The 25,405-nt window shown below is 32.4% G+C and overlaps 1 protein-coding gene across 5 annotated transcripts in view; it reads right to left on the reverse strand.

Annotated features, from left to right (window-relative positions):
* LOC149797042 (serine/threonine-protein kinase Nek1-like) overlaps positions 1-25,405 on the reverse strand; it is a 138,095-nt gene that overhangs the window by 51,159 nt on the left and 61,531 nt on the right. For all 5 annotated transcript variants that reach the window (XM_089961708.1, XM_089961709.1, XM_089961710.1 and 2 more), the window contains 9 exons: positions 22,904-22,984; positions 21,210-21,251; positions 19,883-19,972; positions 18,455-18,486; positions 16,493-16,591; positions 9,640-9,738; positions 4,757-4,808; positions 1,586-1,730; positions 277-417 (listed from right to left, as the gene is read on the reverse strand). In XM_089961708.1, coding sequence (XP_089817834.1) covers positions 277-417; positions 1,586-1,730; positions 4,757-4,808; positions 9,640-9,738; positions 16,493-16,591; positions 18,455-18,486; positions 19,883-19,972; positions 21,210-21,251; positions 22,904-22,984 — 781 coding nt within the window. The remainder of the gene's footprint in view (positions 1-276; positions 418-1,585; positions 1,731-4,756; positions 4,809-9,639; positions 9,739-16,492; positions 16,592-18,454; positions 18,487-19,882; positions 19,973-21,209; positions 21,252-22,903; positions 22,985-25,405) is intronic.

Raw genomic sequence — 25,405 nt, forward strand, 5'->3', positions numbered from 1 at the left:
CCTTGGAAAACTTGAAACTACTGAAAATTCAAACCAAAAATTAGTTTTTGAAGTTCCATCATATTTTGATGAAATTTAATAAATCTATAACAATTGTGAAATTAGTCAATCAATAATATTTAGTCTACTATTACAACCTGCTTTGTGTTGATCAATATATAGTTTACAGGTTCCAAAAATGTAATATTCACCTCAACAATGATCAATAACTGTATATTACCACAAAGTCAAATCAACATAAAATTTTAATGCAAACACAAAGAAAAGCCTATCTACCTGACTTATCACTAGCAATGGTAACTGTACCCTCCACAATAGGACGGTCTTGAAGGGAACTGATAACTGATGAATCTGGTGACTTCCACTGTCGTCTTGAAGAATCTGGGTTGCACACCACTCTATCTCGGGCACTTGTAACTGAAAAGTATGAATAAATTCTTTTTCAAGTTTGTTTTACTTTTCATCAACATTCACAAGAGAAATGGCATTTATTGACTGAATTAGTGTTGCTAGTACACAACTCAGTATGGGCGTTGGTAAAGCAATCACATTACTTATCTATGAGATAATATTAAATAATCGGTGTTGACAAATGCACTTGTTTGATGTTGCCTTTCTATTTTTTGTTTAATTTTCACCACGGGTTCATAGTTCCTTCAACACCAATGCCCACTGTAAACTATTAATTTTGCCATTAAAACTCTCACTTATAGTGGATGTAACTGACGGACAGTTGTGTAAGATAAATTACAGGCCCTTTTAAGCAAAGGCCATTGGTCAATGTTTTTGTCAAAGGCCAATGGATGCCTTTTTTGTCAGAGGCAATTAGTCACCATGTTTTGTCAAAGACAATTAGTTACCTTGTTTTGTCAAAGGCAATTAGTCACCTTGTTTTGTCAATTTTTGAAAGTCCATTGGATGTTTTTTTTGGTCAAAGGCTTAGTCAACTTATTTGTCAAAGGCAATTAGTCACATTGTTTTATCAAAAGCAATTAGGCACCTTGCTTTGTCAAAACAAAAGCTACCGCTTTTAGGAGTAACAAACAAATAGGACATTATATCAGACACCTAAATGGTATAATGACTACAGCACAGTCTGATCCAGTCCAAGTCAATTAGCCTTAATCTCATGACTATGCAGAAGTAAATTTAGGTGTTCAGAAGAAAATTCAATCTAACTGTAACTGAGCTCATCAACATGAAACACTTAATAATAGTCTAGACTACATCCCACCCTAACACCTTTAATGAAATTAAGTGCCGTTTTGCCTGCTCCTCCCCTCCCCTTGTCTGGAACAGTCCTTGCATATTTTCCTTTTTGTATTTCATTTGTCTTGTTTTTAAAAAAATCATGTGTGCAGTGTAATTGCTTTCCATTACTATGACTCAAGGAATATATGACTGATATTTTAAAAGCCCCATTTGTAATAGCTTAGATTTATACAACAAAGTCTTATAATTCAAAGAAAAAGTCAGATACTTACTAGGCAGGAGTTTCTGAAACTGATGTCAATTTCTACTAAAAAAAAATCAGAAAATCAATCATAGCAATAAAGACCAAAAGGAGATTCTAATCTGTTGATACCTTCCATCTGTGAAGCTGTTTCCTCTAGAGCCAGATTTCCCAAATTAAATGCATCACCTGCTCCCCATTTGGACCTCTCTGACTCCTTCTCTTCAGGTTCAAACTCTGGAATTGCAGGTGCTCCCCACTTTCCTCTAGGGGGACCCTGTTAGGAAAAATAAATTCTTCAGAGGTTAAGGAATCAAATATGAATTCACAAAAGAAACCAAACAAAGGTAAAATTAAGGAATCCATGATAATGATGCAACCATCAGATAACAGTTGTGGAAAGAAGTATATGAAGAAGGGAGAAGAGTGACAGTAATGTTCAACATGGATACTAATTTTGAATTAAATAATGATTAACATCATTAATATTAATGACTTATGCCCATTCTAAGAATCACAGTTCCCCAGCAGAACTAGCCTAGACACTACTGCCAAGAGCCCCTCAAAGGGACTGATGCTCTCCTGGCTGAAAAAAGAATGTCCAGAAATCCAAGATAAGACTCTTTATTCTGTCCTTGTGTTAATGGCTGAGTAGAGAAACTATCTCTGATATATTTGAGAAACTCCAACATAACAAATTTGGTAAAAAGGAGTATTTTCTTACATTTCTATTTTAACATGTCCACAAGATACCTGTAAGTGCAGTAAGGAATTCTTTGTCTTTGACACCGAACCTGATATCATGGATCAAAGATCATTGAACTTGTCTCAACCAATCTTAACTATAACATACTAAGTCTGGTTAAATATATAAGAAACAGTTTTTTTCTTCTGAGAAATAGAACCAAGTTAAGGAAGTGTTATTATTAAAGGTATTTTTTGGATACATCCACAAACTGGCTTAAACACTAAACTTCATTCACACTTGTTTCAATTATTATCCTTAAAAGCCAGAAAGTAAAAAATTAAGTCAAGACCACTGACCTTGACATCGATAGCAGAGTGCTCACAATTACTGTGTTCAATGGATTGCAACTAATTGTAAAGTCTGATGAACATTCACTTTTTGTACATGTACAAGTAACTGAATTCACAAGCTCAATTCAGTACAAAATTGCAATCAATGACGTTTGACTTGACCCCAAGGTCAAAAAGGCCAGTACCAAACTGTGGATATGCTGGTGGTTGGATCTATACCATTTTCATCCAGAAACAATTAAATACTGTAATAAGTCTTTTCATGAAAATCCCATATCAATATGAAAGTGAAGTAGTGATAGCAAGATTTTCATGATGCCATATCAATATGAAAGTGAAGTAGTGATAGCAAGATTTTCATGATGCCATATCAATATAAAAGTGAAGTAGTGATGGCAAGATTTTCATGATGCCATATCAATATAAAAGTGAAGTAGTGATAGCAAGATTTTCATGATGCCATATCAATATGAAAGTGAAGTAGTGATAGCAAGATTTCCATGATGCCATATCAATATGAAAGTGAAGTAGTGATAGCAAGATTTTCATGATGCCATATCAATATGAACGTGAAGTAGTGATAGCAAGATTTTCATGATGCCATATCAATATGAAAGTGAAGTAGTGATAGCAAGATTGTCATGATGCCATACCAATATGAAAGTGAAGTAGTGATAGCAAGATTTTCATGATGGCAATGCTATATTGACAAGCTAAATGTTTCATAGGACCAACTAGACATAATAAGAAGCGTCTTATTGAAATTCCCATGTCAGCAAGACCATCCATTTAGGAGGAGTTGTGATAACAAGGATTTGAAAGAATGCTACCTTGGTGGCCATACTAAATTTCATTTAAGACCAACCAGATATCATCTAAAGTATATTAGCGAAAATTCCTTGTTAATATGACCATCCATTCAGAATGTGTCATGATAAAAAGATGATCACAGAAGCTGCTATATTGGATGTCTGAGGGCATGTCTGACGAAGAAAAAAAAACAGGATCAGTGTTTGTGACCATATATTACAAAAAAACTGTACAAAGGAATTGACATCTCCACTGTCTTATGCTATTAACTTAACATGAAAAACACGCTACAGTCATACTATGAAAATCATTTTTCCACTTTACTCTTTTACGCTGATATTTAGTGTTAACTAAATTAAAATACTGAATATCAGCATAAACAATGAAAATGGAAAAATTACAGCTTTCACAGCACGACTATTATATTCCACATGGAATTTCCGCATCTCTTTTGCTCTCTTTGAAGGAGAAGTAGCCATCATGAATCAACAGTTTTTAATAGGTTGTTTTTTTGTTGCATTTTTAAAAATAGGTATTTTGGGTTAAAAAAAATCAGAAAATCAAGACTTTTGGATATTTGAACAAACATTCAGTATGATCCCAAGTAAACTGGAATAAGTGGCAGGACTGCAGACAGAAGGTGTTTTCCACTAGACTCCTGCACCTTTGTGTAGGGCCCAAAAAAGAGCCAGTGGTGGTATGGCACAAATGTAGATAGTACCTTTTCCAAACATCATACTCCTAGATCAGGCATCTAAATAATGAATTACATAACTCCACATGCAATAGCATCTTAAAAACTAAGCAAAACCTAAACTAACTTAACTGAGCATAAGATACATGTCACACTGACCTAATATTCTCTCAATGCATGGTACTCTTTATGGCACATCTAGTTACATTACTGTAGAAAACAAAGCCTAAGAAATGAATAAAAATGAAAATATTAACCTAAGTATCAATATTAAATGGATACAAAGACAGGCAGACAGACATTAATCCAACAGATGCCAGCAAAGACAGGCAGACTGGCATTAATCCAACAGACACCAGCAAAGACAGGCAGACAGGCATTAATCCTACAGATGCCAGCAAAGACAGGCAGACAGACATTAATCCTACAGATGCCAGCAAAAACAGGCAGACAGACATTAATCCAACAGATGCCAGCAAAGACAGGCAGACAGACATTAATCCTACAGATGCCAGCAAAGACAGGCAGACAGACATTAATCCAACAGATGCCAGCAAAAACAGGCAGACAGACATTCATCCTACAGATGCCAGCAAAGACAGGCAGACAGACATTAATCCAACAGATGCCAGCAAAGACAGGCAGACAGACATTAATCCTACAGATGCCAGCAAAGACAGGCAGACAGACATTAATCCAAAGATCACAGTCGCTTCAATCTGGCCCATAAAGAAAGTCATAAATAGATTGATCATTTTTACCTTCTGATTTAGTTTCTTCAATATTGATTCTTTCTTCTGCTGATGTGGCGTCCTGCAATATGTGAATAATCAAATTATTGAGAATACTGATGGCATAAAGAGTCTGGGTAATAATACATTAAACAATAATGAAGCAATAACCTTTTTATGATCATAAGCAAATACCACAATCCTTCTAAATATATGTATTTTCAATTACAAATAGTTTTAGTCTTTATGGAGTATTGCTGAAAACAATTCATACAATATTTGGAAAACTATATTTAACCTATTAACATTGATGAGCATTTTTTACTGAAACGATTTGGTGTTGTTTTAAGTGCTACACTGAAGCCAGCAAACAATATCAAGGGAGGTAACAGTTGGGAATTATGTCTGCTGGATTTTCAAAGACAAAAAGCTAAATATAGCAAGTGCCATATTATAGGAAAGACATACTACTCTTCGTAAGAAAGCATGCTTTAGACTTCATCCCTCCAAACCAATTAGGTAAAAAATGTTGAGAAATGTATGAATACTCTTATCAGTGGCTGATAACATGTGAATTTCAATAGGTATTGTGTAGTAAGTTGCCAACTTTGCAGTGCATTTGAAAACTTCAAAATATCAACATTTTCTCTAGAAAAAAGGCACAAAACTAAATAATTTTTTTCCAAAAAATATGCAATGAAGTCTACAAAAATCATGGATTTACAACTAAATAACCAGTTTGTTTTGCGATTTTTGTTGCTAGCATGTCAAAATAACATCATTTTTATTGTTCAAACACAAAATTTCTCAACTTAGTGCCAGTCTCCTGAACATGGCAGAGCACAAATAAACTTCTAAAACAATTAATTTTGCCTCACTAAACAGTTCAGGACTGAATATATATCATCTGAATATATATCAAGATGATTTTAATTTACTTCTCAAAATCTGTTTAACTGTGGAACAAACAGTTTTAAGGAATCAATACCAGCCCTAACTCCATGTACTGTTTGCCTACCTCCAGTCTTCCTATGACAACAAACACATACCACTAATCATCAAATGATTTATCTGTTATTTTGGTGAAACAATTTGTTACAGTCTTGATAAATAAAGTGAGTCTTTGCAAATATGTCTTTTGCTAATGTCACATTTCAGCACACTATACTAACAGTCCAATGCAACAAAGACATAATTAAGAGAATAAAAGAGACTATCTGGAAAAGGTGGCGTTGGAAAAAGGCTCTGTGTAAATCTTTGCAGTGAAAATGAAACTTTTTGTGAAAAATTGCACTTGCCAGGCTTAAACCCTTGTCATCTGGCATTTGCCTAACAAACAAAAAAACTACCATATTTCATGTTATTTTTTTGTACATGAACAAAATTTATTAATTTCAGTATATGAAAAATTATATGTGAAATAAATAATTATCATTTGGTGGAACTGACCATGTATGAAAAATAAAGGATCGTAATTGAACAAGTTCTATGGAACACACGCTATTTGACAACCTAATGGCACAAATGTACAAAATAAACATATATTTTCTGTCTGATTCTGCTCTCAACAAAAGAATCTAATTACAATAAAAATAAAAGTACTCAAAGATTGTGTGTGTGAGAGTGAGAGAGAGTGATGAAACAAAATTTTGTCAGGGTACAAGATGGTATTTATTCAGGGTGGTTTTTATCTGTAGCTTTTGCAAAGAGAAAAAATGACTGTTACCTGATGATTGTAATAATCCTCATGTATTACAACCCTAATATATTCCATTATCAATAAACACTGCTAAATCAACAATTCATTCTTGTTTTAAATACAATGTACACTTTAACAACCACATGGCTATTCAGTGTTATTTACATAGTAATTAAACATACTTAGCACTTTGGTTATTCCAGTTGAAACCAGATAGAGTGCAAGAATTGACAGAAGAGGTCAAATCAGTGAGGCTGCCAGTAGGGAAATGAGGATCTCTTTAGGGAAATAATAATCTGTCAGTGTGCTATTGAAGCCATTTTCCATACAGCAGATGTTATAAGGACAAGCGATCATACGCATTACTTGTTATTTGAACTCGCCAATAAAGATAATAGTGGGGGTAAATCATAGAATAGATTTGCAATAAAATGTTAATTTTATCCAAGTCAAACAGAACAAGCACTTAAAAGATAGTATATGTATATTTTCAAATCGATTTAATGGAGTCCGTGACTTTCATATTTACAACAGAAAATTACTAGGATTTTTATTATTTTATGTTTGTATGACTATAATGAAACAATAAGACTTTACCAATGGTCTGTGGTCTTCAATTTAGCATGTACTGAGATGTATTTTTTGTTGGATAAGAAAACATCAAAGGTCTTCCAAACACATTTTAAAATGCACAATGTGTTTTGTTACAGTGACGGACTTAATAAGGAGAACTAACTAACGATAATATTTAAAGGTGTGGTCTGTGAAGTCCTTTGTCCATTTGTTAATAAACACCAGTAGATATTGCAATGACTTTAAGAAAGCTTATGCACATGGATGCCAACAGGATATTTTGTGTGTGGTGGGGGGTCAGTCAGTCAGTCACGGCCAGGAGAGTTAGTTTAGTAAGCAGTCAGAAACTAAAGCTAATATTTACTAAGCGTTTTGAACAGAATCATTTGACATATTTTCAGCTTCATCTACATGATTAAACTTTCTGGAATATATATATATATATATATATATATATATATATATATATACACACACATATATATACTTGCAGTATGATTTCCAGGAGTAGGTCACATGACCTTCTTGACCTATGCTGCGGACACCCATGCTTATGCGTCAATCATTGTATTTTTTTAAATTAATTATTAATTTTAGTAAAATCAAAATGGCAATAAGCTATTTTTGATCTTTTTCGTGAACAGAAATCTTCTTAACAGAAATTTTATGTTCGATATTTAATGGATTTTTTTCGAAAAATGCAAAGTGATATGTACAAAAAACTATGAAACATTTAAATAATTATTTATTTTGATAACTGGATTGTGTTCGAAAAAATAAAAGGGTATGAAAAAATACATGAAATACGGTAGTCCTGGACATCAGGCTATCTAATTTGCAGTCCAAACTGAACTTCATATAACAGAAAAAATATCTAGTCTATGGCAAGAGAGAACCTAATTTGCACAGTCCTAATTGTAGCATGTCTAACAGAAAACCAAATAGTCCTGGACATCAGGTTATCTAATTTGCACAGACCTAATGGTATGAACTCTACCATATTAAGCAAGAAAAGAAACAAAAATATATATCTGATTTAATATATATATATATATTTTATTTAATTTGTCAGTTTTAAAATTTTTATTCTATTGTATGCTATTATAATGTAAATTTATTCACTATAAATGATACTTTTTTTGGGAAATGGTTTGACCTTGACTGTTAGTTTATAAACAATAGGTGTTGATCTAAATTCTGACCTGGTTTCTAAGTTTGTAGCAACTGTTGTATCTTTGTTTTTAAATGATTGGTTGTTGTCAAGGTCATGATGGGATTAGTGGGGTTTAAGATGTAAACAACTTTTTAAAAATTTTATATTTAGAGAAAATGATTGGTTTTCTCAGGGTCACACTGGGTGGACATGATATTTTACAAATATTTCCTTCTAGAAATTTCCAGGGGATGATCACATGACCCTTGTTGATGTTTTAAAAAGCTCATATATCTCAATGATTGAGAGAAATAATTTTCAGTAGAAGTTGAGCAGTTAAAGTGTTATGTTGTGCTGTTTAGAGTTATTTCAAATTACTTGTTTGGAGTTATTTCAAATCACTTGGAATCAAAAAGGATTAATTCTGTTATTTGTCTGGAAATATTCTGAAGAGTGCTCACACAGGGAAAGACATTGCTTACAAATTTAATTTGGATTTCCAACACTGGAGTGCCATTATTTGTATTTCTACAAGGAACTGAAGATGAACACAGTACTGACTACATCATACGTCATTGTCATCCATCTTGGATTTTACATCAGGATTCGAATTTGAAATTATTAGAACATTTATTACTAGAACTTTTGCAATTTAATTCGTGGATTATTCTTAGATTAATTTTGGATTTGATTCTTGAAACCGTAAGTTCTTTTCTTCTTCATTTTTTACAGAATTTTCCAGGAAAATAAATTATTTTTGAAATTTTAAAAAGCTTGTTGTTTTCACTCTTTCTGTGTTACTGTTTATTCAAGCCTAAACACGTAACAAAAGAAGAATTTTAAATTAAAGGTTATTATTTTTAAGACAAAATAGTTACAAGCAGTTCCACTCATTGTACTGCATTGTTTAGAACAGTGATCTGTAATGGGCTTGAATCTGTTATTATGACAATAATTTACAACTTTCTTTGACTGGCGTGATAAAATAGAATAGCTACATTCTACATTTTGTAGTAAATTTTTATATTTGGATGAAATTGATGGCTATTTACAATGGTAAGCATTTCTCAGTTTTAACATTGGGTCAGCTGGTTTTAGTGGTCAGCAAAGCAGTGATACCAGCAGACTTATCAGTGTTTTCACAGAACCCAGTCTAAAATGACTGGTTTTTTGTTATGGACAGTTTTTACACTGAAAATATATTACATTCACCAATACTGATGCTGACGTACTTTCCTTCCCACCTGTGACTGCACAGAAAACTATATTGAACATTTCAATTTACCAGAATTTCATCAATATAATTTAGAATTTGGAATTTTCCCCAAAAAGCTAACAATAATTACTGCTGGCATCTGTTCAAGACGACAACCAAACTATGAATATCAAATTTATGCAAAAACTAAAACAAGTTGGTGTGATCAGCTTATTTATTGTTATGTCTAATTTGTGACTAACAACAGATAAAGAAATGAATGCTTGACTTACTTAGGTCGTGGCTCAGCTGGTGGTTCCTCCACCCTTTCCTCTACAACCACCCTGGGTGTGGCTCCTATTGCCTCCATCACTCCTGTCATGCCAGGCATCCTGAGATATCATTAACATAAATCATATACTGGGGTTTTTCTATATGAATGTACAAATGAAATAATACAGAAAGCACTTTCTAAAGCTCAAACCATTTTAATGCTACCACTCACGCTGTAGTACATGTTGTACAAAGTATCAAGATTTATTTTTGAAAAGTACTTTAACATCTCGACCCACAACCTCTGATGTACACTACCTTTTTACAAAAGTTATCAACAGGAGAGCATTAGATAAACCATAAGCTTGGAAACCAAATATATTAACACAATAAATGTGTAAACTCTATATATAACACAATAAATGTGTAAATACAATATACATGTATTTAACACAATAAATGTGTAAACTCAATATATGTAACACAATAAATGTGTAATATATAACACAATAAATGTGTAAATTCAATATACATGTATTTAACACAATAAATGTGTAAACTCAATATATGTAACACAATAAATGTGTAATATATAACACAATAAATGTGTAAATTCAATATACATGTATTTAACACAATAAATGTGTAAACTCAATATATGTGCAAGAGACAGTCATGTCAATCAAACACTTTTCCAAAACTATCAATGAATTTATACTAGTAAAAACAACCCCAAGACTCACAGAGTGCTGATATGCTCATCTGGGTAACTGACGTGTTAGTTTGTGAATGCAAATTTATACATATACTGAAACAGTGGAATGGTAAGAAATGTTTGGAGAACTTATTTGTTACACTGTCTATTAATGCTTATTACTTAGTTGTTACATTGTCTATTAATGTTTATTACTTAGTTGTTACACTGTCTATTAATGCTTATTACTTGGTTATTACATTGTCTAATAATGCTTATTACTTAGTTGTTAAGTTGTCTATTAATGCTTATTACCTGGTTATTACATTGTCTATTAATCCTTATCTTGTTATTTATATCAAAATGTAAAATCATGGCAGATTCTTTTGCTTCATGTATGAAGTTGTTTTGTTCAATATGATTTCATTTTCTTGTGGACTGCAATAAAACAGTCAAAACATGGCATGAAATGTCAGTTTTCATTAATAATGTAGATGTACAGTGTGATTATTTTGCTATATGATTTAAGTAATATCATATGCATGGGTTTGGTTGTCAGGGATTTGGATTTTCCATTTGTTTGTTTTCGGACTCTGAAATATTCTTGTAGTATTGGGGGACAGAAAAAAGTTATTATTTACTGCTGTCCAAATAACATACAGAAAATACAATTACACTTTATTGGCATAAAAGATGTATCATTTGTGCAACCAATATTGGTCCCTGGCTATCTTCCAGCTTTCAAATCATAATTTCTTTTTTTTATCATCCCACTATTAAAGTATATATATGCCCACTTGGCACTACAATGGAGTTCATTTATACAATCAGCATGGATTCTTGGATCTGTCATTACACCCACCCACCCCATGATTATTAGTTAGAAACCACTGAGATCCCAACCAAGGGTAAATGTGGTGGCTCAGTGGTCAGTGCACTCAACAAGTGACCAGAAGGGTATGGGTCTGGTTTCCTACCATGGACCACCCTAGATCAGTGACAGAATTTCTAAAAGACATTTTTATAAGGCCTTCGGTTTGTTTACTTTGTAAATTATATCTGAAAGTGTTTCAGGAGAAAAGTATATTGTGCTATTTTTTCTTAACTCAAAAGCTAAATAACACATCTTTTAGGCACTTTAATATGATAACACCAATGTATGATGTTTAATTGCTTTAGTTACTTTTCTTGGACAATGAGAATAAACCCAGGTTATTAGTGTACATCTTTTTTGTTTTGAAGTTTTCTCAAGGATCCCCAATACACAAGTGGACTAAAATATTAAGGATTTTGACTGAGAGTAAAGCCAATAGACAAAATTTAGCAAACTCAGAGATGTTGCTAGGATTTTATCTAAAGAGGGCAGCTCCCTCTTAACATAAAAATAACAGATGAGTAGAAAAAAAGGAGGGGAAGGAGGAAACAGGTCACAGTTCAGTATTCACCTAACACCTCAGTATCCTTATTTCTTCCTCATCCACTCTGTTAGAACTCTACTGCAACATAATCTTTTAAAGATGTTGCCTCTAGTTGCAGTGGTATTAATTTGTTGATTATTTTTAAGCATAATCCCTTTTATAGTCTGAAGTGGCACAAACATAACTAATAATTCAATATTTACCTAACACTTCAATATCCATCTGTCTTTCTGTTCCACTCTTTAAGACCCCTATTGAAATCAAAATATTCAAAAGATGTCGCCTCTAGTAGCATAAGCATTAATCTGTTGTTTGTTTCTGAGCTTAATCTGTTCCTTATCTAAGTAAAAATATTATTCTGTGCTGACAATCTCCTTTCACAGTCAACTGTCTGGAAGGGCATATACATAACTAGCTTAGCCAGCTTGAACAAGTTGGGAAACTGTTCTTTATAGTTGTTATGTACAATTTTCCCAAGATCATAGGCATTTTCCTTCGGACACTTCTGCTCCAAAATAAGATATTTCACTAATATAAACTCTGTCCCAGTTTCACTTTTTTAAATCAATTCTGTGCTGACCTTGATTTTTATCTGCTCCATAATGCTATATGTAAGTTTTAAGTCCATCAATCCAATACTGACTTTTTAATACAGAGATATTTTGATGAAATAAATATCTTCATTTCATAATTTCATTTTAGATTCTTATTTATTCAAATTATCTTAAACCGTATAAAGTTTTTTAGCACGAGTTCCAGTAGAGCTAAATTGTTTGAGATAAGAAATGAAATTGCACTCTACTTTTACATTGTCTGTATTTTAATTAGGCCTGGTATTATGCCTTTTCGACATTTAATTTTGAAATACTGCTGACAGAGGGGTTGACCTGCATGTTGGCTATTATGTTCATCCAGCATGTACATTGGACTCATATTCAACATCATTTTCGGGTTCAAATCACTCACTGTTACATTCATAAACACTTTCCAAGCTCAAATAATCTGATATAGTTCATAACTTAAAAAAAAAATCATTGTCATCATCACTATCATCTGCCATTATTTGTCTAATGAAGTTGTCATCTGAAGATGAACTATGTTGGGAATCAGCTGTTTTGGTCTTCTAGACAGCCAATAAATTTAATATATTTTTGTAAAACTTCTTTGATCCAAGGTTCAAACTACTACAGAATGCTTGTTCCAGGGTCCAATGTGCAAATTAAAATTTAGTTTAACAACTGTTCACGTCAATCCAAAGAGACAGATGTTACAACAAGCCAGGGGCAAGACTTAAATCATGATAAAAGTTATATAAAACTGAATACTGTGCAGAAAACATTTTTATATGCGCAACTTTAAACTAATTTGCGAGAGTTTTAATGCATCGCAGCTCTCCAAGTGCACAAATTCATACATATTTTGGATAATTCTCACATTCATGTGCCCTGGCATCATCTCTTCAAATTCATTCACAAGAGCACAGATGCTCAATTCTTTCACAAACTCACCTTTTCCATTATTTATCTACTTAGAGTGTTACTTGTAATATTAGTATTTTATATTTATTTTCTTCAGATTTCAATTACACATTGTTCAGTCTTATTCCCAAGCTGTATTATTTTACTAATATATATGACCTGGCTGAAAAGTATGTATCTGTATTTTAAAATTATTTTCCACTAGGTAAGGACTCTGCAAGCTCTATATCTATGATGTTCAATAGTCCTCATCATGGAAAAAGACATGCAACTATCATCAGTGCATATGCACTAGAGGTACACAATATTACTGATATACTGGTTTACCACAGCATTTTTTCCCCAGTGGTATGTATAATGGTACCGTTTCACTATATCAGTATGTTGGTAGTTTCCATCAGAAAAGAATGTATGGAAATTTCCAAGGAATCTTGTTACAACTTTAATCATAGTAATTGTGTCTTTTCATTATTCATGACAAAATTGTTTTAAAAAATTATCTCTTTTTTACAAAATGGTTGTATCAGTTACAAATTAATAGTGAATATTATAATTATAGTTATGATCATTTAACCACATTTTGACACTTGTCACTTATGCCAACATGACGGTGAAATGGAATACTGTCGAACATATTTGGGCCAAACCAGTCTATTGGAAAAATTTCAGAATAAGAAAACAAATAAAAAACATCAAACAGCAAAACATGTCATGTTTTAGTTATGCCAATCATCTAAAGATTTTCAGGAGTGAACTTGTTTTCAGTCTGAACTTTATGTAATTTCTCAAGCCAACTAAATATTTTCTCATTTCTTGACACATGTGCGCTATGTTTACTACCCCTCTCTGACAAATATCTTGCCTGGTTGCTGTCATCCCACTCAAACCTTCCCTGCCTATTATATCCATAGTGTAGCTAGAAAACTGTTGTTTTTAGTATCATTACTTCCTATCTTTAGCAATAGCTGTCTAATGTCAGTTATTCTTGTTATTTTATTAGTGTCGGCTCAATCAAACCACTTAGCTACAGCTTTTAGATTACAACTAATACAACAATTAATATACACAGATCAAATTTACCTACTATAAGGTACTGGCCATTTCATTTTTGGGAGGCAGGATAATGTCTGTCTTTATCTTTTGAGCTAGAAAATTAAAACAACTTCACTTTTGGGTGGGGGGAGAGTGTCTATCATTTTCTTTCGAGCAAGAAAATTAAAACAATTTTCCAAATAATATCATGGATATAATATGGTGTCATTTTGCTATAAATCTGGGAAAGATGTATTTTCCAGCAATTGACAGAAGGAAATAACTCAAAAAAGTGTCAGGCTCCTGCCCCAGCACATTGAAACTTTAGTCCCTAATATAACGGCAGTATACTGTGCTATGTATCACAGTACATTCAGATATACTGTTGTACACTATGGTTCAAAATTTTTCATTGCACCTAGCTCTACAATGTACCGACTATGACCAACCCAGATGCAATTAAGGACAAATGAGGACCTGGTGTGTGTGTGTGTGTGTGTTGTGTGTATGTGTCAGTGTGTGTGTGTGTATGTGTGTGTGTGTGTGTAAGATTTGGATTTTCGGTCATATCACTACAATGTCTGCAGTGTGGCAGTTTATAAAGATGTCTAGCTAGCAATGGGGCATCATGCCACAATCTTCAAATGCTTTAGGAATACATTTTTCACAGACCACCTCAATATGCTGTTCAGTTAAATGTTTCTTTAATAGTTAGTCTATGAGTTTTCTGATAGTATTAATTATGGCTGAAACCTTTAGAATAACCAATTAATTGTCAAGGGAACTATAAGTGAATACAAGTTATGTGTTTTCTAGATGTCATTAACAGCAGCATCTACTGGATTCTATATGAGAAGTTTCATTGAAAATTAAATTGTCCCAACCAATTCTACAACCCCCATTACAAGCCACGTTTTTTAAAACCCAAACATTAAAGTATTAGCATTAAGGTGTGTCTTGTATTGATTGGTATAATAACACCAAAGTCTAGCACACAGTCACACTTTTCTCTATAAACCAACAAAAGTGAATATCCAAGTGTGGGCCTGGCAGCTGATTAAACCTTATAGTTATTGCCAATTATATCGTCATAGACTCAGGATAACCAGCTGTGTACATAATGGGGTTGGGGTGGATATTTACTGCTGCATGTGAAATTTCCATATGTTATCAGAGATGTTTCTTTTAAAATATTAGTGTTACATGTTTAGCCATTGGACCTTGGGCAGCACAAGCGCATGTAGTTGTGGTAAATTAGTTGCTCTGTGGTGACATGAATTTTAACATATAGCTTCTCCCTATTTTCAATAATGTGCCACTTCATAGGCATGTTCTCAGACTTCCTGCAGTCCATGGAGTCCAATTATACTGAATTACTAGTTGGCTAATTCCATATTTATTATGCCTGTAGGAAATCTCTGTCAATGAGCTTTAGCTATTGCCATGTTGATCATTATATTACACTTGGCTTGTAAAGGCTTGACATTTTACATTCAGCATCGTTTCTTGCACAAATTACATACTTGTGCTAACTCATTTAATACCAAATGTGTTTCTCCATCATGTGGTTGCTTGATGAAAACATCACGACACATGTATTAAACATGAAGTTTCAGGTTGTTCGTGTTTCGTGGTAAACGAACTTTTCAACGATCGAGTCAAATTCTCATGGATGTCATTTTTGTTCATTTGTTCATTTGTGACCTCGACGGTTCAATATTACAGGTATGTGATTCACATATATTTACACTCAGATGAAGTCACAGTGAATTTATTGCTGAAAAGTAATATCTGAAATATATTGACTTTATATAAAAACTATGATTTTTGAGTAATGTAATTTGTTTTGTGCATAGTTGCAACTTCCCTAGCAACCACAATTCTTTTACTACCACAATTCTTTTACTACCATTATACCCTGTCATTGGTTTGCCACAGTTTATCCATTTGAGAACTGTTGTTCTGTTACTATAAACTATATAGACGAATTAGGATATCGAGTTTTTGTCTCAGAGTTTTGTACCGAAACATATCAAACCTTATTCATATGTGGTTGATATCACAAGAATTGTGCTAGACTGAGGTTTGCCAGTTTGTCACATCTGATTCATTGGCAGATTCGGTCTGCCAATTCTGATTGGTTCAGTATTATCATGTGGTTAAAAAAATAAGGTTATATTTTGGAGTGGAAGACAGTACCAAGAGAGGGTTACTATTTTGACAGGCATGTCTACCATGATTCCACTCTCACCTGTTGGCTGATGGAACATCCTGGACAACTTTAGGCTTAACTCCAATAGCATTCAGCACACCTGTAATGGGTAAGCCTGGGGCAGCCTTTGGCAATGGTCTGTAAAAAAACATGTTCTTGATAATTGCTACATGATTAGGCTGATTGTAACTGGCAATGTCTTCTTCAAATTTATTCTCAATATCTGAATTACACTTGTGTTTGAGTATAGATTTGCTTCTTTCTACAAAGTCTTCTTGTAGCAGAGAATATGATTTATATGCTAAATGAATACTCTGGCAAATAATTGCTCACAACCAAATGTATAAGCTGCTTACTGTATATAGTCACTTATAAGTTGATCAATGAAAACTGCACAAACCCAGATCTGCCATCACATAATGTGCCACCAGATATCAGTCTTCGCAGTTAACTATGATTAATCAGTAGAACAAACAATATAGGCCCTGATCTGCCATCACATTATGTACCTGCAGATCTGGATCTATGCTTTTTGTTAGGACTAATCAGTAAAACAAACAATATAGACCAGAACCACCATCACATAATGCACCAGCAGATCAGGGTCTATGTAGTTTGCATATGGACATAACTTATATGTGAGTATATGTGATATGCAGTCTGTATACAGATCCTAGAGAAAAAGGATTTAGAATGCACAAAAATATCATGGTATAATAAGAAAATTACATGAATTGGGAAGTAATGTCAAGGTATAATATGAAAATCACACGAGTTGTGGAATAATGTCAGGGCATAATATGAAAATGACATGAATTGTGGAGTAATGTCAGGGCATAATATGAAAATGGCATGAATTGTGGAGTAATGTCAGGGCATAACATGAAAATGACATGAATTGTGAAATAATGTCAGTGCATAATATGAAAATGACATGAATTGTGGGGTAATGTCAAGGTATAATATGAAAATCACATGAATTGTGGGGTAATGTCAATGTATAATATGAAAATGACATGAATTGTGGAGTACTGTCAGGGCATAATATGAAAATGACATGAATTGTGGAGTAATGTCAAGGTATAATGTGAAAATCACATGAATTGTGGGGTAATGTCAATGTATAATATGAAAATGACATGAATTGTGGAGTAATGTCAGGGCATAATATGAAAATGACATGAATTGTGGAGTAATGTTGGGTTATAATATGAAAATTCAATGCACTTCAAATGACAAGTTACAGAGTAATATCTTGTCATAATATTAAAGTCATATGATGAGACAGACTAATGTCAGGGCACTCAAAACTCAACTTCAAATGAATAGTTGCAGAATAATATCATGGCAAAATATTAAAGTCATATGAACTGTAGAATAATATCATAGCATAATATGAAAATACATGACTTGTGGAGTAATATCAGGGCATAATATGACAACCACATGAGTTGTGGTGTTATGTCATAGCACAATATGAAAATGCACTGAACTTCAAATGATGAGTTGTACAGTAATATCATGGCATAAAGAAATCATCATGAATTTTTTTTTTTACTGATATAAATCTTTGTAGTTTGGCAAACAATGATATTTCTGCATGTCGTTAAATTTGCAGATTGGGGAAGTTGTCTTCTTGATTTACAGCAATAATCAAATCAAAGAAAATTGGTACCACATGAAAAACAGAATTCACTGCATTGGTCCAACCATGCCTGTCAATGAAATCAAATCGAATAAAATTGGTACAACATGAAAAACAGAATTCACTGTATCGGTCCAACCATGCCTGTCAATGAAATCAAATCAAAGAAAATTGGTACCACATCAAAAACAGAATTCACTGTATTGGTCCAACCATATATGTCAATAAAATCAAATCGAAGAAAATTTTTACCACATGAAAAACAGAATTCACAGTATTGGTCCAACCATGCGTGTCAATGAATGCTGATCTTATCAGGGATAAGAGAAGGTTCAAACAAATACTTGATGTTTTACCTTTGCTCTGGCTTGACCCCTTTTTCTCTGTTCTGTAAATAAATATGCATACAAGGTAAATAAATATTAGGGATACACTCTATATCAAAATAACAACATACTGCATGTAAAAAAGTTCCACAAAAAAATCAAAGACTGATTCCCACAATGGTGATTTTCAAGATGTAGGATGTAGAGAATGCATAGTCCACCACAAAGACTGCATAGTCCACTACTATAAAAAAAAACAAATGATGCCATAAATGTGCAAAATTCAATTAAACTACTACTGAAAAGCATTTCTTGTATTAAGGCTTTTGAATCTGATTTGTTTACTTCATTATGTAATCTACAAAAAAGGTGATGTGGAAAAAATTACAATTTGAAATAAAAAATCTAGAAATAGATATAACATTTATACTTTTTCTACACTGATAAAACACAATTAGACATAACAATTTTGCTATTTCTACAAGTTGACAGAACACAGATATAATCTACTTGTCCTACACCTTGATAGAACACAATCAGACATAACAATTCCATTTTTGCACACCTTAATAAAACACAGACATAATTCAACTCTTTCTATGCCTGGATAAAACAAAATCAAACACTAAAGTTCTAATCTTTCTGTCTTGATCAAACACAAACAAAAAAAAAAAATTAACTCTTTCTACATCATGATGGAACACAATTAGACATACAAATTCTACTCTTTCTACATCATGACAGAACACAATCAGAAAGTTCAATTCTCCTCTTTCACACCTTTATAAGACACAATTAAACATAACAATACTACTCTTTCTACACCATGACAGAACACAATTAGACTTAACAATTCTACTCTTTCACACCTTTATAAGACACAATTAAACATAATAATACTACTTTCTACACCATCACAGAACACAGACATAACAATTTTACTCTTCCTAAATCTTTATAGAACAATCAGAAACAAAAATTCTACTCTTTCTACACATTGATAGAACACAATCAGGCATAATAATTCTACTCTTTTTACACCTTGATGGAACACAATTAGACACAACAATTCTACTCTTTCTAAACCTTGACAGAACACAAAATCTTACAGACCACTTTATAACTTTTTGTTGTTGAGTTTAATTATGGCGTGCGCACAATTGTGCATGTGCCACTTTATAACTTCTCTTAAGATAGATTTTTCTTTCCAATCATACCCAGGAAAATGGATTTATACCCCTTACTCCAAAGATGAGATAAGCATGACCTATATCACCAAAATATGATTTGCAGCAAACAATCTTGTCCAGGTAAATGTAATTAAGTGTTGCTAAACTAATTAATATAAAAACTTTCCGATTTAGAAATTGAGATCTAGTTGTCTATTCAAAAGGTTCTGAGAATGGGGCAAGCTCATGCAATTAAAAAGTAAAAGTGAAAACTGTCACAAGTGCATACTTCTCTCATTATTCTCTCCCTCTCCATTAGCTCTTTTCTCTTTTGTTCTAAGACATTCTTCCTCTGCTCTGCCCAATCTTCTGCTTGTTGCTGTAAAGGGAGATAATTATTAATATCTAATAGATTTTATTAATTTTTCACATACTTATGGCATGCCTTTCAGGAGTTTGTCGATAATTTCCCTTACTTTATAAAACATACTGAAAAATATTTTTTATGCATTATCAGTTTTTAAATACAAGCACTGTAATATTTACTTATTTGATGACACTAAAGGGGATCTATAAACAATTAGTGTAGGTTTGCTTTTTCATTCTACATTATCATAATTATAATTTTCTTAATAACAGTAAATCTTTTGGAAACAGTGTATAAGACTGAAAGCCATTTTTAAACATATGGCAATAACTGTTGCTTAAAAGCTAAGAAATTAAAAATAAAGAATATGGACTATATCAATGAAAACCAATAGTGTCGATGGAAAATGTTAAAAAAAGGTGGAAAAAACATCTCACTTTTTTAATGTTTGAAAAATGTATATGGTAATAATTTTTATTAGTCTCAATGACTTAAAACTTAATATCCAATTAACCAGCTTTAAGTGTTATGTATATTTAATTTATATTGTGTGCTTGACCTTTGTCCATGATTGAGACTCAAGTTTTTAGCTTATCTGACTATTGTGATTGTTTTAAGTATGTTTACTTTTGATCCAAGTTCAAAGTTTAACCATAGTTATGAAGTTAGAATGTTCTAGAAGCAATCTTGTTTACAATTTGATGGAATTTTAAATTTAAAATAACCCATATATATATATATATGATGAGGTAAACAATTATTCATTCCTCTTTCAAGTTCAGTTTGTCAAGTTCAGTTTGTGGAATCATTTACTGTTATGTTCAGATTTAATTTGAGAGGAATCATTTATTCAAATTATTCATTGGAATTACAAAGTGGTCATTCACTTTTTGGACCAAAACACTATTTTTGGATTATTATGAATTCACTCTAATACATTCTGAATTATATCAATGTGATACATCAAGACATTATTACATTAGCATATTCAAGTCTGTTGGTGCATCAGCATGTTCAATATTGGAATTCATTCAGAACATTCTAGATGTTTGGACTTGTGACAGAACATTTAGGATTATTTGGGATTTTATTCATAATACCGTAAGTTCCTCTTAAATTTTCACTCTGTAACTTCAAGATATAAATAATTTGGTTAATTTACTAAACTTGTTGGTTTCACTCCTTTCTGTTACTTAGTTTTATGACCCCAGAGTTGTAATAGGAGATTGTTGAGGTTATAAATACATACTTTAAGAGCCTCTGCTTTCTTTCTCCTTGCCTCTGAATCAAGCTGTGAAAATAAAATTTGTATTTCATTACCTTAATTTAACTGTAAATTGTATCTCTGACATTATCTGATAGTAAATCAAAAGGGACATAGCTGTACTCTAAAAGAGAATGCATTATCGAATTTAAATTCTTCTGATTTTTAAAATATTTGATATGTAAAGACAGGAAACACTTCTTTGCAATATCATCCTCTATTATACTTCCTTAATATGAATTATAATGTGAAAATGCATTATAAGCAATGATCCAGTAAATACTTGACATATGGAATGTCAAGAACTTATTGGAAGCTATTAAGCAAAATAGTGGAATCTAACATGCTTCTTGTCCAAATAGTTCTGAGTCTTTGGCTGGGTCAATGATTGTTGTTGTTGTTGTAAGTTTTAATGCCCTTTTCAGCACACAAAAAGCTATAAATGGTGGCCAGTATTAATGGTAGAGGGAGAACCTAGGAAAACCCTGGAAAGAACCACTGACCCATGAGAAGCTACTGACAAGATTTCTCACATACTCACATTGGCCAATCTGAGACTTAAACCCATGCAGACAGAGGTGAGATGGCAGTGATCCGTAATGGAAAGCCCTTTAACCACTTGGCCACTCGGGGCCCTGTGCCTTGTCCGATGAAAGTATGTGTGAAAGCTGGTCAGTAGCTTACTGAGTTTACCGGGGTTCTTTATCCACCAGCTATACTGGCTGGCATGTATAGCCTATTGTGTACTGAAAAATGGCTTTAAACCCACAATAATATCTTGCTGTGTAACATGATGTCACAGAAATTCATGATACAAAAAAAAAAAAATCTTCCCACATGTTAACATGTATTAATGTGAGATTCACTTGAAAAATTGTAATTATAATTAGACTTCTTTTTGGTACAAAGGCTATCTGGACCATGACCAAAAGCATAACTGACTACAAATGTTATATTCAACCTGACATCATATTCTTATAGCAAGAAACATTGTTTCTTATCATTGATACATGGAAATACCATCCACAGAGAAACAAAAGGAAACTAACGAGAGAATCTAAAGAAACAAGTATGTAACTTCTTCGTAAAAATGTATTACTCAAAGATTAGACATACCAGAAGCCAAAATGACAAAGCTACTAACCTAAAGTCAAATTTTAAATCTTTCTTTCATAATTTAATTTTTTTTTAAATCACCACATTAAAATGTAATAAAACTTTCATCACCTGTAATCATATATTTTGCCTTTGAATTTTTCATTACTTCAGCCAAAGAAGTTTCATGCCATATTGTCCAGTCTACATCCTATATTGTCCAGTCTAAATGCTACATTGTCAAGTCTACATGCTATATTGTCAAGTCCACTGGCCATATTGTCAAGTCTACATGCTATATTGTCATGTCTACATGTCATATTGTCAAGTCTAGAAGGCATATTGTCAAGTTTACATGCCATATTGTCCAGTCTATGTGCCATATTGTCACAAGTCTACATGCTACATTGTCAAGTCTAAATGCTATATTGTCAAATCTACATGCCATATTGTCAAGTCTACATGCCATATTGTCACAAGTCTACATGCTACACTGTCAAGTCTAAATGCTATATTGTCAAGTCTACATGCCATATTGTCAAGTCTACATGTCATATTATCAAGTATAATAACCATGAATATACCTCCTCCTTGAGCTGTCCTTGAACATTTTTCCTTTCATTGAAATTTTGCATCCGAATTTGTCTCAGCTTTTCTAGATATTCCTGAAAAAGGAAATCTACTTACAAACAAATGGTCACAAAGAAAAACAGGAATAATAAGTCAAAGGGACTCAATTCTGCATATTAAAGACTTCAACTATAACTTTAACATGCTGGCTGGAACCCTATTTCCAGAACTCAGACCTTATTCAAAGACACATTCATTAACTTCAGTAATCTATAAAACAATGAAAAAGAAAGGAAGAGAGTAGAGAGTAGTTTGTATAGAGTAATGCTATTAATGTCATCACTATGGTAATTATGTTCCATATATATATATATATATATATATATATATATATATATATATATATATATATGCAATAACAGCTCATTGCCTAAATTAGTGAAGTGATAACTTAAAAATATGACAAATACTGTATTACACTTACTTTAAAAAAAATGTATTTAAATGTAATAATGCTGAATCACAAATGCAAAGTCTGTTTGCATTTTCTCCAGTGCAGTTTGTTCCAGAGTACAATTTATCTCACCAGACAGCAATCTAAATGGAGTGTCATGTGATGTACAGATGACAAATGTAATGTTCAGACACAAGGAGTTGCTTGCCGTACTTATAAACAATTAAAATTTTCTTGACTTGTTTGAGTGAGACAGAATACATTTTGGCAAAGAAGTCATTATTTCATTTTTAAGTATAGGTTACTGCATTTGTATGGGAAAATATGGATGAGTTTTTCTAAGCCATACTGCACAACAAAGCCATGCAGTATGGAAAAATACTGCACAATTCTGAAGGTGTAATGTTAACAGAGAAAATATGAACATATAATAAAGACCAATTTTATTCAACCTTGATATATATTCTAATATTAAAACTGTTAAAAAATGAAAACATTGAACTTTTTTAGCCATATCTCTGTCCAATTTGTTTCTTTTGAAGTAATATGTCCCCACCCCAAAGTTTAAAATGGTACCTCAAATCTCTCTATAAATAGTTATGGATAAAGTGCATCACTTGTGTGCACCTAAAGTGAAAGATGACACAGTCAGAGAACCATGGGCTTTTTCCAGAATATAACAATACATAAATATTACTTGCCTTAACATTGGCATACAAAATTTGGAGTAAAAAACTGTCATAAGATATTTAAACTCTTGAAAACTATACATTTTAGAATCTGATGCCTACAGAGCTAAATTTCAGTATATGTATCACATTTGATCTGACCAGGTGCTTTCATTTAAGCTCTATCACAACTTCATTTAGAATTAACAAATCAAACACTTTTTCCTTTATAGAAAAAAAATCAAAGTGTGTTCCTAATTCTTGAAAAGGTAGAAAATAGTCAAATGTATGAATTTATCAATCTTGTAAAGTTAGAAAATAGTCAAATGTATGAATTTATCAATCTTGTAAAGGTAGAAAATAGTCAAATGTATGAATTTATCAATCTTCAAAAGGTAGAAAATAGTCAAATGTATGAATTTATCAATCTTGTAAAGTTAGAAAATAGTCAAATGTATGAATTTATCAATCTTGTAAAGGTAGAAAATAGTCAAATGTATGAATTTATCAATCTTCAAAAGGTAGAAAATAGTCAAATGTATGAATTTATCAATCTTGTAAAGTTAGAAAATAGTCAAATGTATGAATTTATCAATCTTGTAAAGTTAGAAAATAGTCAAATGTATGAATTTATCAATCTTGTAAAGTTAGAAAATAGTCAAATGTATGAATTTATCGATCTTGTAAAGTTAGAAAATGGTCAAGCAGTATCCAATTCATAATTCTTGTACTGATTAACTAAGCTGTATTCTAGTTATGGTGCCAGAGAATGAAAAAAATTACCATGCTCCCATCAAACTGCAAGAACTAAATCCCCTTTATGTGACCTACTCACACAGTAGTACCCTATGGGGAAAGTAAACACACTAAAAGTGACAACTATGCAATCAATGTAACATATCAATGTTTAAAATAGGTGTCTATGTAAATAAATAAGAGTGTCTAAATTTGATCTGTCCCTTCATTTTAAAAAAAAAAAGTTATTTTTTTCAGAATTGCATTCTTCATGTAAGCACCATATTACTAACTACTTTATTTCATTGAAATGTATACAAACATTTTTCCTGCATCTATGATGCTTAAACCATGAGTTTACCAGGAGTTATTTCCCCTCCATCCTTATGTATTTCCTTCTGTTCTCTACATTTATGATGAAATGCAGGGCATTAATTATAGTTTAAATTTACCACTTACTTGGACACAACATCTCCTGAAATTAGCATAGGTCATGATGAATTTTGGAAATAGATACATCTGAGTGAAACAACTGGGATTTTTGTTGTAGGTAACCTTTCCTACTGTATATACCTGCTAATAAGTTGAGTCAAACTGCAAACAACAAAGATCCTGATCTGATGTAGTATAATGTGCCTGCAGATCAGGATATATATTGT

The sequence above is a fragment of the Sinohyriopsis cumingii genome, chromosome 6 (assembly GCF_028554795.1).
Source record: "Sinohyriopsis cumingii isolate HCF-2022 chromosome 6, ASM2855479v2, whole genome shotgun sequence".
Lineage (NCBI taxonomy): Eukaryota > Metazoa > Mollusca > Bivalvia > Unionida > Unionidae > Sinohyriopsis > Sinohyriopsis cumingii.